The sequence below is a fragment of the Sus scrofa genome, chromosome 14, assembly GCF_054392235.1.
Source record: "Sus scrofa isolate SSC_HxYL_T2T_F1_AM1 chromosome 14, Sscrofa_HxYL_maternal_Yorkshire_Landrace_v2.0, whole genome shotgun sequence".
Taxonomy (NCBI): domain Eukaryota; kingdom Metazoa; phylum Chordata; class Mammalia; order Artiodactyla; family Suidae; genus Sus; species Sus scrofa.
This window is the reverse complement of record NC_139396.1, coordinates 161442501-161460000: the sequence shown is the minus strand read 5'-3', so window position 1 is coordinate 161460000 and position 17500 is coordinate 161442501. Positions and strand designations below refer to the sequence as shown.

General features: G+C 54.6%; 1 protein-coding gene across 39 annotated transcripts in view; it reads left to right on the top strand.

The window, feature by feature from the left end:
• EBF3 (EBF transcription factor 3) overlaps positions 1–17500 on the top strand; it is a 116156-nt gene that overhangs the window by 64108 nt on the left and 34548 nt on the right. For 22 of the 39 annotated variants that reach the window (XR_014827694.1, XR_014827691.1, XR_014827699.1 and 19 more), the window contains 2 exons: positions 12259–12340; positions 15794–15911. Coding sequence is in view for 32 of the 39 variants with exons in the window: in XM_084996758.1 (XP_084852884.1) it covers positions 12259–12340; positions 15794–15911 (200 nt within the window). In the remaining 7 variants the exon portion in view is untranslated. Of the gene's footprint in view, positions 1–12258; positions 12341–15793; positions 15939–17500 lie in introns of all 39 variants that reach the window. The other 17 variants (XR_014827693.1, XR_014827690.1, XR_014827689.1 and 14 more) reach the window with 1 other exon arrangement.

Sequence of the window (17500 nt, the reverse complement as noted above, 5' to 3'; positions counted from 1 at the left end):
CCAAATGATAAAAATATTCCTTAGCGACCCGCTGATGGAGTTAAACTCACTGGCTGAAGGTGGCTTCACTTGCCATGCCCCAAATCAGGCCGGCCCGCGGGCGCGGCACGCCTCTTGGCATCGCCGTGCTGGCCGTGGGTCGTCACCCGTTGCTGATCTGTCCTCCGATTTTGGAGTCCCCCCGGGCCTTGGGGAGGCCGGGCCAGCCACCGTTGCTTCCCTCATCTCTGTGCCGTGGGTGTGAGGCGGGGGCAGCGCGGGCCGCACAGGCGCCCGGGGTCCCGACCCGGACCGCGGTTCGGGAGCGCTTGTCGTACACAGCCCGGGATGGTCTTTTCGTGAAAGGTTCTGTTGTGTATTCATTTTAAGTTGCAGTGTCTGCACTACAAGATGACGCCACTAGCATTTTGATTAAGGATGTTATACATGAAAAAATTTTCATTATCTGAGTTTGCAGAGGCCTCCCGATTGGTTGGCCGCCTGACCCACGGCTGCGTCTCGGGGCTTCGGGGTGGCGGCTCCGGCAGGAAGGTGGGAAGGCGGGCCGGGCGCCGTGGGCTCTGCCCCGGGAGCAATGAACGGGGTGTGTACCCTTGGGGACGTCAAGACTCTTCGGCAGCAAAATGAAGCAAAAGCACGTCAGTGGATTTTGCTCGTTTCTCTCTGTTTCGTGTGCAAGCACTGGGTTATGGCCTGGACGGGGGTCCGAGCAGGGCTGGCCCCTGCGTCCTCTGAGCCTTCCAAGTGGCCCTTTGGGCAAAACCCGGGGGAAAGAAGTTGCAGGACACAAGCTACTTTCTCTCTTTTTTTTAAAGACAGGATGTTCTTCAATTAATTCATCCTGGTCGCTTTCCTCAATTCTTTTCACATCTGCGTAACTTAAGCGTGAGGGTATCTAGTCATTGAAAAGTGAGGGGAAGGTTCGCCCCGTCTTTTCCTGTGAGACTCACCAGCGACAGGCCGCTGGCCCTTTCGCTCCCAGGGGGCTGCGGAGGCCGGGGGCGGGTGTGGACAGAGCCCCCTCCCAGGAAGTCGGCTGGGCGAGGAGCCGGAAGGCGAGCTGGGACGACCCAGCCGGGAGGGGTGGGTCCCAGGCTGGCTTGAGGCCGGAGCTGATCCTGGCTGATCCTGCTGCGCAGGAGGGCATCTCCCCTCTGGCGCCGCGGCGAGAAGCCCTCTAGTGGGCGCTGGCGGCACTGCGTGCCTCTCTGCCATCAGCACCAGAATGTCCCTCTGGACCCCAAGCTCCGTGTGGACCCCCAGCTCCGTGTGGACCCCGCGTCCCAGTCAGAGGGGAGTGAAGGGGGGCGGGGGGCGTTCGGGGGGTGCCTTGAGGGCCCCGAGCGCAGTGACGGGAACATGCCAGGCTGTCCACGTGCCAGGGTTTGACGACAAGCAGAGGTGGCACGCCGTGTCCTTTGCAGAGAGCAGACAGGCCCTTCCTGAGGACATGCTAACCTGCCTCATCACGAGGAATGCCGGTCCTGTCAGCTTATCCTCTTGGAAAGTTGCAGTTGAGCAGAACCAGCGGAGTGGCGCTGTCTGGAGGCCTGGCGGCCGCCTCCACCACTCAGGCTGCAGGGGTGGGGGGGTGGGAGTGGAGAGCTGAGGTGGGGGCGCTTTTCCTGGCCACATTCTCTGCTGTCACTCCCCTGGCCTGCCCTGTGCCATCTGTAAAGTCCTGTGTACTCTGCTCACACTGGGGTTTTGATAATTCTCTACCTTTTTTTTTTTTTTTTTTTGTAATTGCAGAATCATAAAATATTTTAATTTCAAGGTTAGCAATTTTCTCTTGCATACTTAATTTATAATTAGCTGGTTTATAAACCTGTTCTGCGAATATAATTTTACTGTTGCCAAATGTTCTTCATGAATAATTAAGGGCAAATCCCTATTTATCAAATTATTAATATACCTAATAGCCTTGTTTATGAAAACAAGGCATTGGAGTTGGATTTAAAGAAAGGCCTTCTCTGAGGGATCTGGTGTTCGGTTCCCACCACGGCACAGGCCCTCTCGGGGTGTCTGCACAGAGGGACGCTTGTGCTGTGCTGATGTCACGGCCCCCGCCTTCTTTCCTCCACAAAAGTCCAGGTATCAGTAGGTGGGCAAACACAATGGGCATTCACCAGTGGGACTGGCCTCCCTGGCCTCGGGGACAATGTCGTTTTTTGTTCCCAGCCGTTCATCGGGAGCGTTTTGGGGAGGAAACGTAGCAAATGAAACCAGCCTTTCAGCCTTTCAGGGTCTCCTTTGGCAGGAACCTGCCTCCATTAGCAGTGTGTCGCTGTTCAAAGCGCAGAGAGCAACTTTTACGGGCGAGTTTGGACCGAAGGACCGAACACGCCGTAATCCCCGGCCCTCCGGGTTACATGGCCCGGCTCGTATGGGGTTCGGGTCCAGGAGATGGAGGAAGCATCCCATCAGCTTTCCCTTCAGCTTGGAGGGAAAAGGAAAACTCTCGCTGGGGGGTGTGTGTGTGTGTGAAACGCCCCTTGGGGCCTCGCGCCTTCCCCCCCCTTAAATCCCGTCGAGGACCGCTGCGGGCCTGCGTCGGATCGTCTCACCGAGCCCAGGTCCCCAAGCGGACACCTCTCAGTAGTTCCAACACTTGAAGCGGTGCGCAAAGCCAGGCTGCCAACGCGGGACGACCCACTTAAAACCAAACTTGTGGGGCGTATCAGCCGCCGCTCCCGCTTCCCGCAGGCTGTCTCAGGGCCGAGCCTCTCTCGGGAGTGCGGCAGCCGCAGCCCCAGCCCGGGAGCCTGTTGGGTGCTTGCTGATGGCCGGCCGCTGGGTTTGCCGCCGAGGCTCCGGAAGGAGCGAGGGGCCGAGCTGCTCTGTTCCTGGGGCCGCCATGTGTGAGCCCCTCGCCATGTGTGTGCGACTCCGTGTGTATGATTCATTCCAGAGCAGTTTTAGTCCTCATAAAATATTCATTTTGGTTGTGCAGGGCCCTGTAATTGCCATCTCTCACCCTGAATTATTTATACCTTGCACAGACTGACAAAGCTTTGCCATGCGGCCCTAGATGAATCAGAAACACGGATCTTTGCTGCCAACAGCATTATAGTTTCACAAAATATGGCACCAACGTCACTCTGGGCTGCCTCATCTCTAAATCCAGCTTTTCTTGATTTGACATTTTCTTTACTCTTCCATTGTCTTAGTCAGGCAGAAAGGTTGCCTCTTAACTCGAGCAGCACCCTCCCCTGCTTGCATTATAGCCGCTGTGCTTGAGAGCGCTAATGCATCTTTATTGCCCTTACTTTTTTATGCTCGGTAACAAGACAGTGCTCGGGCTCACTTTAGAGCCATATATTATACATTAGCGATAAAATGATGCAAATAGTCCTGAATACTCTTCAAACAGATAGTGGAGATCAGCCTGGATCTAGTTGCTTGTCACCAAAACAGAAAATAAGAGGTGACTAGGAACATGGGCTGTGCGCAGGCCCCGGCGAGGGTCTCAGGTGGGGGGCTGGCGACTCGTAGGGGCTCCTCTGTGGGCGGGAGGGGGGAGCGCTCCGGGACCCCCACCCTCAGCATCCCAGAGGCCTCTGTTCACCCCGGCCTCTTCCGGGCTCCCGGCTCGCCCCGACGTCTCCCCTGGAATGTCCTCGTGCCTCTGCGTTCCTGCCTTCAGACTCCCTCCCGGCCAGGGGGACACGGCGCGCACACGCCGCCTGCCACCCACGCGCCCTGCACGCCGGAAATGAAGGGCGTGGGGCTCTTGTCCGAATATTTAGGGAAACCGTGTATCCTGAACGAGGCGCCGGGAGGCTGGCGCTCAGGCTGCGTGCACCTTCCCATAGCGGAGAGGAGAGAAACCCAACCGGCTCTGAACCTCGGGAGCCTGCGTCTCCCAGCCGAGACAATGACACCAGGCGACCATTCCTGCGAAACATCCCCGCGTGCCGAAGGGCTCCGGGAAAGATGATCTGCGGAATATTCACACGCAGAGCTGCTCGGTGGCACGGGGAGCCAGGCAAGGGTGGCCGTGATTCTAGCACCGCGGGCCTTCCCTGCGCCACAGAAAGGGATTAATTTATGGCTCCTGGCTCATCAACAAAGGGAGGGGACGGGGACGGCTCGGCGCTGTTTCAAGTAATGGATGACCTGGACACACATTTCTCTTGTATTTGTTGACACGCAGGAGTAATGAAGTTAAAGCTTTGCACACATGTGCCCCTCATTAAGCTGCATTACCTGCATTAAAACTAATAATTGCCACTCAGAGCTGTGCTCCCATTAATCATTTATAATGTTTTAATAAGTTTTTAATCAGGACGTAAAAGACTAGAGAGGCTGGCATGGGCGGGTTCGACACTGGTGTCCTGTGTGAACGCACAGGCTGGATTTAAAATGTGATTTTTTTTATGAATAATTCAGCCCACAAAGATGATTGTTCTTAATTAAGCACGCTGGCGCGGGCGAGGGAAAATGTGTGTCAGAAGAGGAAGGGCAAGCAAGCTCTTTCCCACCTGGACACGGGGGGGGGGGGGCGGTGTGGCGGGGGTCGGGGGAGACCCGGACGCCCCCACCCAAAATCTCACGTGGGCGTTGAGGGTGACCCCCGGGGCCGGCAGAAGGCCGACCGGCAAGGACAACACCCCGTTGTCCTCGGATCCCTGGGAACGTGCACACGTGTGGCGGGAGAGGCTTGACACCCTAAGTTTGGATAAGCAGAAGGCCCTTCGTCTCCGCGCACAAGGTCTCCGTGGAAGTCTCCCCTGGAGCTGGCAACAAGTCAGGGGGTGCGTCTGATGCGAGCCAAGCGATGCTGGCATTTTTCTTAAATAAGGAGCTCCGTGATCAGAGCTGGCAAATAGAGCAGTGTCCAGAGGGAGTGAGGAAGCCGTTTTAATGAGCCCGCAGCGAAAGACAAAATACGGACTGATTGACAGGGCGACTGATCTGCCGGGGAATCATGTCCATGCCGCGTCGCCCATTAGAAATAGAGAAATAGGTAAAGGGGAGGCGGGGAGACGGCCCTCGAAGCAGGAACCCTGGTGTAAACACGGCGCACTTCACGTTTCTTTTGTGCCTTGCGGTTGACTTCGTTTACACAGATAACCTTATCAGAACTATCAGGAAATATCAGGAGCAGTTAGAGAAAATACTAACTAGAATCCTGACACTGAGCCGGGGAGGGCGACTGACAGAGCCCGGGGCTCGGGGAAGCGTTTGCCTTTCCAGTGTCTACCTGGGTTTTACTTATCTGAACACATTACAACCACCCGGAAAAGTTTAATGCAAGTCATACAAATTTCTCCAAAAGGGGAGCTTGGCGGCAGGATCTGTGATGGGGGTGGATATGGAACTGGCCAGCAAAGCTATTAAATCCCATCAGATCTCTTTGGCATCATTTTAATGAGAATCATTGCAAAAGTACGAGATCATGGTATCTATAAGTGCCTCTTGACAGCCGCTGCTGAAATTGTGATGAAAAGAAAAACCATTATAGCAGAAATTTAGTGATAAGGCTCTTTGGAGGGACGGTGGGGCCTGGCGTGGCTCCAGACCGTGAAGGGTTAATTTTCTAAACCTAATAATGTTCGATAGTGAGGTATTTGTCAGGAGATAAAGAAGCGATAGAATCTGGGAAGTGGGTCCCTTGGCGATTGTAGTACAAATATTGTTAATGCGGTGTGGTTACTGCAGCGCGGGCAAGTAAAATAGCCCCAGTCCACTAGAGACAGGCTCTGCTACAGTAGAGCAGGAACCTCCAGACAAAGGCCAGTAATTGTTGAACCGAGAGTCAAGCCGTGGATATTTCCAAATCCTCCTGCATCTGCATCTCCACGCAGGATCTCGTGTGCGCCGGGGGACGGTGCGCGCACGCGCACACGCGCACACACACACGGGGCCCGGAGAGGGGGCCCTCACCAAGGACATCTGGGCGCAGCCGTAAAATCCAATCCGCTCACCCGCTGGCCCCCGTCGTGATGACGTCATGCAGGCCCTACAAGTATATGAGACCCATAACTTGAAATGTACAAGAATTTAATAAGTCTGGTGTTAAGGCAATTTGTCATGGCATATTTGAAGAATAAATCAGCCTAATGGAGCAGATTTTTGCCTCCCGTATGGCATTACAGACCGTGAGCCCAGTAACAGCTAATGGCAGGAGTGGGAGAGACGGCGAGCCTGACATTAAGACCCCGCAGTTTGGAAATCCGATCCGTATTGACCTGTGTACCATCTCCGCGCGAGATCTGATATCAGCAGAATGTCCTCTTGTATAGGAGCTGCTCATTACAGGTCTTGTGAAGGAAGCGCATTGTCGCTGAGCTCCAGAACCCGATGGGCTAGGATGGCTCCGTAATCAATACCGCCGCGACTGATGGCCCGGCGCACGCACACCACAGCTGCGGCCACCGATTTCAGGGACTTCCCAGTAATTAGCCGGGACTTGGAGGAAGCACTCCACCGCCGGTCACTTTCTTATCAGTCAGGGAAAAGTCTCTTAAAGGCTCTATCTTTTCATTTGACTCTTTAACTCTTTCCTCGCACGAGGGTGGGAGCGGCCGCAGCCACCGACACCCCAAGAGGGTCGCTGGCCTCCGGGGCTCCCCTCCCGGCCGGCAGGGACGTCCTTGCTGCGGTGGTGAATTGAAGCCAGGTGGATGTCACCTGAAATCACCCATTTTAAAGCCAAGAGTTCAGCGGCATTTGGTCCCGTCACAGGACTGTGCCCTGGTCGCCACCGCCACTGTCTAGGTGGGAAAGGAGCCCCCCCCCCCCACCCCAGCTCGTGAGGCCCTGGCTCACCATCCACATGTGCCCCTCCCCGCCCCCGCCAGCCGCCAGCCGCCAGCCGCCAGCGGGTGGTGACTCTCAGACCTGCACCCTCTGGTTGGTGTTCTGGGCTCCCTTTTCCTTGTCAAGGTTATCATGTAGGAAGAGAATCTCCTGGTTTTGCCTTCTGGATTCAGTAACTGAAAACGTGGGCGCTCGGTGGGGGAGGGGGGCTCCCTGCTGCCTGGAACCCCGGCCGCTGTCTGCGCTGTGATTTACACCCGGATGCTTTTGGGATTTTTGATGGATGACACGGAAGCCTATCCATTGCTTGTAGTTTTCGGCTTATTAAGAGCGTTGCCTTAAAATGGAGAGTCGAACCCCCCACCCCCACCCCGATATTTTTGACTCGGGTTTCCTGCATCACCCATGATCCAGGGTCAGGAGAGGAGGCAGGTCCCCCAGCCCCGGGGCTCAGTCGCGGTCACTGCTGGCCCTGGGACAGCCCAAATGGAACAGTGAAGGCATTTTCGTCTCTGCATGGAGGGTTTCTGAGAGGCCGCGACTAGGAGGTCTCAGGCAGGGGCCGTTGGGGCTGCGCCACGTCCCTTTTCCTCCTCGTTCCCAGGGTGCACGCGCCAAGCCCACTGCATTCCTGAGGAGCCGGCCTATGTCTCCTCTGACCAGAGGGAAAGAAATCATGATTACATGATTAGTGGCTCCGGTGAGGTGAGGAACAGCGGTGGCGGGAAGGCAGTGAGGGCGAGGGGTATTAATTACCCAACACTTGCTGGCGAGATAATTTTATCAGTGATTTGGCCACTGGTACGGTGCAGCTTTGGATCAAAGTGGGCAAGTTCTTAGCTACTGGAGACAGGAGGGAAGGAAATGGTATCAGATGAAATGCATCTCGTCAGCTTTTCTCTGACAAACCAAATTCATTCCTTATGTAATTGATAACGGCCTTGGCCAATTACTTCACACATTACAATACACAGAGGCCCCCTTTACAGGTTTTGCAGGGCTGTAATTAGCTATGCTAATATCCCCTTTATTGGCCCTAATATTGCTCAACACCTTTTGCCATCCTGGAACCCACTAGAGCCCCATGGCCTGTCAGGACCGCTGATTATTGAGAAGGATAGCTTTAATCAAACATAATTGCAGTTAATTTTTCTCTCCTGCTCTCTGTTGCCAGCGTCTAATGCCACGGACTCCTTGATATTCCATTAAATTACAATTAAACAGCCTCCTTTGTTTCTGATTGTCCTGAACACACCACAAAGTTCTGTAGCCGCTTAAAGGAGAGTGTTTGGTCCTAATTGCCTGCTCGCTCACAAAGGGCCAATTTACACAATACCCATGTAGAATTTAAACAGTTCATAATATAATGGATATTACACAGGAGCCTAACACTACAATTAAAATGATTTTCATCAGATAGAGAAGCTCTGGTTAATCAGCTTCATAAAAGTAAATATAAATGAACTAATTCATAGCTTAAACACACAGAAACGGAGCAGACTTTGAAATTAGTCACTGTGGTGGGGGCGTGCCCTCGTGCTGGGGCACCTGCCGTGGCTCCAGGTAGAACGGGGCCAAGCCCGCTGTTTGTTTGAGCCCCGTTCCCGCCCCGAGTCCTGCCACGGAGCACTTCCGGTCACGCTGGCTTGTCAGGAAGGATGCTGCCAGATGCCACCAGGACCAGCCTGAACGTTGTGCTGCGGGTACACCCAGGGCCTCCCAGCGGTTTAGAGCGGGACTGAGCGCCCTGCTGGAGGGAGGGCGGGCCCGGCCACCTCCAGCTCCGACGTAGGCTCTCGTTGGCCGACCCTGTGGCTCTCCGTCCCGCCGCCCCAGAGAGGACCCCTGGGGCCCCTTTACTGGGCGCCCCCAGGTGGGAAGGGACAGCTCTCCCGCGCAGGCCACGAGGGCCCCACGTGGATCCTCTCTGGATTCCACGAGCTCGGGGGGCGGGGGGAGCCTGCTTTCAAAGTTCCGAGGTCACACCTTCCCCTTCTCGTGGCCGCTGAGACCTTTCCGGGGCTTCGCGAGGTTTCCGAGCAGACTGTGCTGGGGCGGGGGGGGGGGGGTCTCCACTGACGAGCTATGGGCGGTTTGCCCTGAGCTGCCGCTTCCCCTCCTGCCTGGGAGAAACAAGTAAATAAAGCCCATATTTCAAGCTTGATTTACTCTGGTACCTACTGTGAAAGATGATGACTCTTTAGGGAAATAAGACAGGGTCAGGGAATTAGTGCACATAATGGTCACTTTGATGACGGCCGGCAGACGCCCCGGGAGCCACTGTACACAATTAAGCGCGATGTACTAATGACAGGTTAGAATTTTTATCGTCTCTTGGCCATTGAGCAGCAGATCCATGGTTAGCGGTAATAAAGAGTTTATTGGTGTTAAAGCCAAAGATTTTCTGACATAGGGAAGATTTTTCCCTTCATAACAAGAGCATTAAGTCCTTTGTGTACCAGACTCTGGAACTGAGATATGTAGAGGGGTTGTCAGATATTTCTTAGGAAAAAGCCAATTAAAGGGTAATCGAGTAAAGGTGAGAACGGCCGTCTGATCCTACGTGTCCACCTTCCCTTCTCACCCTCCCGAGACGCCCAAAGGCCTCCTGAGCCCTTGCTGCACGAGAGCACACGCCCACTCCGGACGTGGCTGTGGTAGGTGTCTGCAGTCCCACGCTGGCGGGACTGCGCTGCCCGCCCACCTCGGGGAGGCCCGGGGATCCCTGAGCTCAGTGTCACCAGGTATTGAGAACGCGGGTTAAGACCAGGCGAAAGGCTCCTCTTCCTCCTCCGTCTCTTCCCAGGAGGCCTGTGTCCCTGGGGCCTGAGTGGTTGGGAAGGATGCTGCTCTCCAGGGCTTTCCACTGGGACCTGCCGATCTCCTCTGGTCTCCGCTGAGATCTGCTCTCGAGAAACTTGGGAAGGGGTCCCGCCATTGCCTCCACCTCCAGAACGTACGTGTGTACAGGTGTGCCTGTCCCCTGCTCCAGAGGTGACCGTGAGGTGCTCAGGTGCTTATGGGGGCTCTGCACCCCACTGTGTGCTGCTCGTTTCTGCCGCTGGCCTTAGCGAAGGCCCATGGTGCCAGGCCCACTCGCGCCACAGCGACCGTGCCTGGCATGGCCGTTCAGTCTCAATGCCCACCCTGCCGTCCTGGAAGCAGAAGGGTGCGCTGGCGAAAAAGACACGGAGGAATTTACGGACACCTCCTCTGGAGGGCCAGCGACTCTCAGACCATGAAAAGCCCCCCCTCCGCCCCCAGACGGCTCCAGGCAGACGAGCGGCTGGCGCCTGCTCCGAGATTAGCCGGTGGCAACGTGTGGCTGTCCCCAAAGCGAAGGCCTAATTGCCTGACAGGACGATAACTTTGCGACGCCCTCACCTTGTTAGGCTCTTTCCGATGCGATGCGGTCGGGTGCGGGGCGGCCGCAGGTGTGTGCCTAATTTGCCTCGCTGCTGAGCGCGGAGCTTAATTGCACGGTGGCTGTTAGGGGAAATTGGTGGGTGGACGATCAGGTGACTGCATGCGGTGGCAGATGGTGTTAAGAGGCCCTGCGAGCTAAGTGTGGAGGTGAGGCGAGTTAATAAAAGATGTAAATTCCGGCCTAAAACAGTGAGGCCGCGCGGGATGCAAGAAAATTTAATTAAGTGGCCCCTCTTCTTTTTCCCATCAATCGGATTGTCTTCTGCCGTGGACGAACGTCACCCGGGATAGGATGGGAGATGAACCCACCTGTCCTCGTGTTTTGGTTTTCTGATCTGGCAGTCGTTCGGGGGGAAGCCTCGACCGTCAGGTCGGATTCAAGGAATCACACGAAGCATCATAAAAACTTAGTCATCGCCCGTCAGCCGGGCGACGTTGGGGGAGAACGTAGAGACTTCTGCTTAGGGCCCTGGGGACGGGGGGTCCGCGCGGGCCCAGCTCTGGGGGGCTCGGGACGCCCAGGGCCTTCTCAGGGGAGAGAGGAGGCTTGGGGCTGAAACCCCCAGTTCTCCCCGAGGCTGGCGCTGCAGCCGGGCCCCCCAGGGTCTGTCCACTCCTAAGTGAGCCAGAGCTTCCCCGTTTGTCACAGCGCCGAGGGAGTGGGGAGGACAGCGTGGCTATTTTGTCACAGCATCTCAGCACGCCGCCAGGACCCCCGAAACGTCATGCTTCTTTCTGAACCAAGGACAGGCCTCGGCAGGAAACAGAAACAGCTCAGCATCGGGCCTCCCTTCTCTCTGCCTCAGCGACAGCTTCCTTGCCACACCAGGGTCGTAGATGGGTGCCTTAAAACCACGTGTAGGGAGTTCCCACCGTGGCACAGTGGAAACGAATCTGACTGGGAACCATGAGGTTTTGGGTTTGATCCCTGGCCTCACTCAGTGGGTTAAGGATCCAATGTTTCTGTGAGCTGTGGTGTAGGTTGCAGATGGGGCTCGGATCTGATGTTGGTGTGGCTGTGGTATAGACCAGCAGCTGTAGCTCTGATTAGACCCCTAGCCTGGGAACTTCCATGTGCCGTGTACGTGCGGCCCTAAAGATAAAAAAAAGACAAAACAAAACAAAAAAACCAAAACACATGTCGGCCTTTCATAGAAGTCATTGTAGCCCTTGAAACAAGGCCCCAAATCCTCTCGGAAGAGTTGGGTCTGCCGTGACTTTAAAAGGTCACTTTTGAGGAGTTCCCGTCATGGCTCAGTGGTTAACGAATCAGATTAGGAACCATGAGGTTGCGGGTTCGATCCCTGCCCTTGCTCAGTGGGTTGAAGATCTGGCGTTGCCGTGAGCTGTGGTGTAGGTTGCAGACGCGGCTCGGATCCCATGTTGCTGTGGCTCTGGTGTAGGCCGGTGGCCATAGCTCTGATTCAGCCCCCAACCCAGGAACCTCCATATGCCGCGGGAGCGGCCCAAAGAAATAGCAAAAAGACAAAAAAAAAAAAAAAAAAGTCACCTTTGAGCGTGTGTTTACCTGGGCAGTAGCGGCCCTGGGCTTGGGTAGGGTAGAGGTAGAATTCAGCAGATCCAGTTAAATTTGAATTTTGGACCAACGACAATTGTTTTAGGAGAGATTTGCCCATCCTAAAAAAGGATGCATCATTTATCCACAATTCAGCTAGAACTAGGTTCCAGTGTATCTGTTGGCTGAAGCTGTCAGCCTCCTCTGGGGTGGACACTTCCCCAGCGGTTAATGGTCAGCTGTGCAAAGATCCAGGCAAGAAATGGCCAATCTCAGGCACATAAAGTGACGTTGTCATAAAGCTTGGAAACCCCCAATGCTGAGACCAGTGTGAGTCTCTCCTTCCATAAGGGGAGCTCTTCTGCCCTGGCTGTTGGACCCAGAGGCACCTGCCCAGCCTCCCCCGGATCTTCTCAATGTTGCCCCCTACAGGGCAGGCGGCAGGCGGCGTGGGGACCGCTCCCTGGCTCCTCATGCAAGAGTGTCTTTCAGAAAGCTTGTGTCTTTTGTGTGCTCACCCTAACAAATATCCATTTTTTGTATCTTTATAGATTCTTTCTAAAGTTTTTCCTCAAGTGCAATCAGAACTGTTTGAAGAATGCAGGCAACCCTCGGGACATGCGGAGATTCCAGGTACTTCTCACAGAGATGCCCGGACCACGGGCCGGACTCGGGATGGGAGAGTTGACTTCTCTGATGCCGTTGCTGTCTGGGAGCCCAGCTCCAGCTCCTCAGGGCTTGGGTGCAGACCAGAGCGGGCGCGCTGGATCCAGTCTCCAAATCGAATGCTTTGAGGAGCCTGGCCGTGGCCCATGACACCGTGACACCAGCTCTGGAAGCATGACCGGGGCTTCTGCTCTGGGGGCGGGAGGTGTGCGGGGCGGGCGGGGTATCCTGGAACGAGGGCAGTCAGGGCGGTAGGTTGAGTTGGGTTCTGGCTTCCGTTCAGCCGTGGTGAGTCCTCTGGGCGCGTTGCCAATGACGGTCTGGGATTTCTTCAGATAAAGTTCTCCCGAGGGTTAGCACCTACTTGAGGCTGTTTCTGCAGCTGCACCTGCTGACCATGCTTGCTTGATTAGAATTCGGAGTCCATGCCATGCAGATGGCCTTCCTTTGGGGAAGGTGTAAGATTTGCCGCGGGAGAGAACCGCTGTGTACCAACCGCCTGGAGCGCGCAGGACCGAGGGGCCTCCTGGTGGAGGGGCTGCCCCCGCTTGCTGCAGGCTCTACCAGTTCTAGAATGTTTTCCCAGCTCGGTGTCCCTCCCCCGAGGCTTGGCTCGTCTCGCCTCCTTCCCTCCCAGCCTAGGAGCTGGACTGTTCCCGAACCCAGGCTAACTCGCCCACTGCTTTGCCTCAGATCAGAGGGTTCCCTCGCAAGGAGAGGGGCGGAGGGCCAGTGGCTTCAGAGATAAATTATGACCGAGTCATATTTTCCTTGCCTTGGTTTGTGAATGACTAGGAGGTGACTTCGGGGTGAAGGGCTCAGCGCACATGATGGATTGTTCTACTGATTTTAATTGTAAAAGTGTCTGGGCTGGGATGCAAAACGGCTGCCGATCCCTAGGAACCAGAGAAGAATGGGGAGCTCCCCGCAAGCTGGGGCGTGACTGAGTGGTTCTTTTTGGGGATTTAGAGTAGTTTACCAAGGGATCGCTCAGGGCATTTTTTTTTTTTTTTAAGAAAGTTTAGTTATGCTTCAGTCTTTAGGTAAAACATGTGACATCTGTCTTGACATCCAGCCGGCCAATCAGAGCAGGTGGAGCCTGTGGGCCGCCCCCAGTCAGGCTGTGAGGCTAGGCAGTGTCTCCTGTGCACAGCTGGGGTGCTTCCATTTTCCTTGCACAAGGCTTCCTGAGGGGCGCTGCTCCGTGGAGCAGAGTGGGGGTCACATGTGTGCTCCCCACTGGCTGAATGCCGCGGCAGGGACACGCTGTGCTTCCCACTGAAAGGACCGCCTCTGATGCTTCAGCTCATCTTCCTGCTTCTCAGAAGGTTTAACTGGACTTACAGTGTGTCCGGGCCCACACAACATTTCCAAGTGGTGTCACAACCTCAGCACCTTTCTGCAGGTGCGCTGCAGGGCTGGCCCGGCTGAGAAGCAAAACACAGCTTGTCTGCTCTCTCTGCTCAGCTGCGCTTTTCCCGTGGTGACTGACCTATATACAGATGGCAGAGCAAAGACAGTGTCCTTTTTTATTTTTATTTTTACCTTTCCTTGTTTCTCTAACTTATCCTGGTCGAGGGACATAGAGAGGCTCACGTCAGTGGCTCGGTGTCAGTTCTCTGTCTTTCTTGGCATCCCACGCGGGGGACGTGGTGGTAGCGGTCCCTCCGTGCCCGGGGCGGGGGGCCTGGCAGACAGACCACAGGAGTGCGCCTGCGTGACCCCGGCAGCCCTGTATGCCCTGCGTAGGGGCTGTCAGGCCCGGGTGTCCCCAGTGTGGTGTCAGGGCCACCCCTGCCAGGACAGCGCAGACAGCCTCCCCTGGGCAGCTGGTGAAAGGGGTGGTGTTGCGATGTCTGAGCCTGGACCCGGGGGGCTGGTGTGGCCTGGCTTCATGCTGAGGCGCAGAGGGCCTGCTGTTGGGAGGACTTCAGTGGTCTCAGCACGGCCCACAACGGGAAGGACCTGTCCAGGAAAGCGTCCCCTGCCTTTGGGGAGGCCATCCTGTCTCACAGTCTTCTTCTGGGGCCTAGAATTTTTTTTTTTTAAGTCAATTACGTACACATATATTTACATCTAAATATGTAGCTTTGGCTTTAAAAAAATCATGTTTATTTACAGTCACTTATATATGTCATTAAAAAAGCTAATGGACTTTTTTTAAAGAGCAGTTTTAGGTTTATAGAAGAATTTCATGGCAAGTGTGAAGACTTCCCATGAACCCCTGGGCTGCCCCTCCCCCCATTATTAACGTCTTGGTTGGTTGGCTCCTTATTAGCTGAGGTCGGCCACGGCTTTGGCTGTTAAATCCCCTTCCTTGCCATGTGCAGACCCTCCTGGGTCCCCGGCCCTGCCCAGCTGATCTCTGTGGGGTCGTGGTGCTGGCCCTCCCCTCTGCCCAAATATGCCAAAGAGCTAGGCTCCTCACACCCCACATCCAGCTGTAGCCCCGAAATCCTGCTATGATACCCAGGCTGAACCTGGGCTCACAGCCCTACTGCCCCAGCTACTCTGGAAATAAACTCCCTGAGCAGCCCCTTCTCTTTGAGGGAGGGCTCAGGGTCAAGGCCAGGTGCAACTTCCTGTTTCCAGAGTCCACTAGGGGGCGCCATTTCCGGGGTGCTTGTCACCAGCTCCCTGGGAAGTGTCTGGGGTCCCTGTGAGCAGCTGAGAGCGTGGAAAGGCCTGTCCCCATCTCTTCCCTGTCTGCCCTCGGACCTGGGCCTCGGAGGCGAGCCGCTCCCTCCGGCTGGAACCGCAGTCCCCCGGCGTAGCCGCGTAGCAGGTCCTTGCCACCCTCGGAGGACGGAGGAGTGATGCTCTCTCTGGTCCAAACCTCTCTGCTCCTATTCAGCTCGGTCTTTTCAGATGCAAAACCCTTCATTACCAGACATTGGCTGTAATTGTAAAATTGACTCAGGGATCATTTGATGATAGAAGGTGGGGAGTAGAAGCAGCTTCTGATTTATGAAGCCTCTTTTTTTTGGGGGGGCAGCTCTGAATCCTCACAACTCCTCAAGGAAGGGCAGTCTCCAGTGAAGTAATTTTCATTAGATAAACTATCTAATCAATATGTGAACAGATCAATCAAAACAGCGGCTTGCAAATGGGTGGCTGAGGGGTGTTTCTGAAGCTAATGGCTAGAAGAATATTTCTCTGAATTGAATTCACTTGTTAGCATAATAAGAGATTAAACTGTAATTAGTGCAGGGGGTTTTGAAGAGAAGCAATCTTGAGTCAAAACAAAACAACCCACCCACCCCATTAGTCAAAAAAGCAGTGAATGCACTTTGCTTCAAGGGGGGCCTGGGAGCAGGCGTGGGTTGTCCCTTGCTTGTGACCTCCGGGGTGGTCAGGGAGCTCGCCGGGCACCTGTGGCAGGTGCGCCGCCTCCGGTTTCAACGGCGCTTGTCTTCGCAGGTTGTCGTCTCGACAACGGTCAACGTGGACGGCCACGTGCTGGCCGTGTCCGACAACATGTTTGTACACAACAACTCTAAACACGGGCGGCGGGCCCGCCGCCTGGACCCGTCAGAAGGTACGGCCCCTTCTTATCTGGACAATGGTAGGCACATGTTACATGTCTTTTTTTATTTGCGATGCTTCTTTTTCTTTGCGCCATCCTTTCTGTCGGTTCATGTCGAGTTGATGCCCCTGGGCCCCCTCGCTGATCGGAGCCCCCTCCCCGTGGGGCAGGTGTACCCAGAGTGGACCAGGACAGAGTCCCCCCAACCCCGGGTTCCCCTCCCCTCCCTCGTGGGGCGAGGGGAGGGGAACCCGGGGCTCAGCGTGCCCACCCCCCTCACCTGCCATAGCTCTCCCTCAGTTTTTTGCTTTGTCTCTTTCTAAGCTTTCTTTTGCTTAGAGCTTTTCTTGCAGTTTTAGTTTATTTTTATTTTATTTTGGCTTGTCGCAAGCCCCCATCCCGGGTTTCCCCAGATGTTCCGGGCGCATTTCAGTGGGTGCCTTTATCCTGGTCCCATGAGCTCAGGATGGATTTCAAGGGCCACCTCCTGCCTCTTGATGGGGAGAGAGAGAGAGAGAGAGTGTGTGTGTGTGTGTGTGTGTGTTCACAGGTGGTGGATGGGCGAGGGGGTGAGAAAAGAACAGCATACAATGTTGCTCACCAAATGATGCACTTCTTGTTTTGCTTGTTAAAAGAGATAACAGTTAAAAGACGTGAGGGGCTAGAGAGGCAGGGGTGTAAGTCAGATTCAGAAACACTCAGACCCTGGGCTTCCCAAGCCACTCTGTGCCGACACGCAGGTGCCACCCGCTTATCACACCCCTTCTAACCTATGACCCTTTTCCCCTATAAAATAGTTCATAATAACTCTGCGATTCTGACCAATGTGAACCGTTGAGAGAGTAATGTGAGACTTTTTTAAAAAAGTGAATTGCAAACAAAACAGCACGATTAAATTCTTTAGAGCCAGGCGCCCACAAGACTGAGCGGATTTCAGCTGCACCCTCCAGCCTGAGGTCTTGGGTTCAGGAGCCGCCTGTGCGGCAGACAGACATACGTGCAGGAAAATGAATGGGGCGTTTGCAGGCCATCAGAATGAAATGTGACTCAGATGTAAAAACTGGAAGACAATTTATGAATCCGCCGTGGTCCACAAAAATAAACTAATTTGTTTTTCTACATTAATGGCTGAGGTAGAAGAGAACAAAAATATAATAATTAAAGGTTGCTCTGGGCGCCAGAGTCATTAGAACCTGTGACGTGCTGTTTACCTCCTTCCTATGCACTGAAGGTAGGTGTGTGTTTTGCTTAGCAACCATCACTAATGAGGTTCACAATTAAGAAGGTTGAATCCCATCCTCAGTGGCCCGCTTCCCCAGAGAGCGGAGCTGGCAACGCGATCGGTTCAAGAGGCTCCTCAGCCCTCTGGTGTTAGGTTCTAGTCTGGGTCCAAAATCAGCCTCCTTTAATGAGCTATTATGATCTGAGCAGAGTACAAGTATTTATTTTTGTAAGTAGCATGAAAAAGCATTTGACCGTGAGCAGAAAATACAGCATTTAGAAAAATAAAGGCCACTGGTTGGGTACCTTGGAGATGAAACTCAACTAATCAAAAGCTATTTGCAGAGGCAGTCTTTCTTTTTAGTATGTTATCAACATGT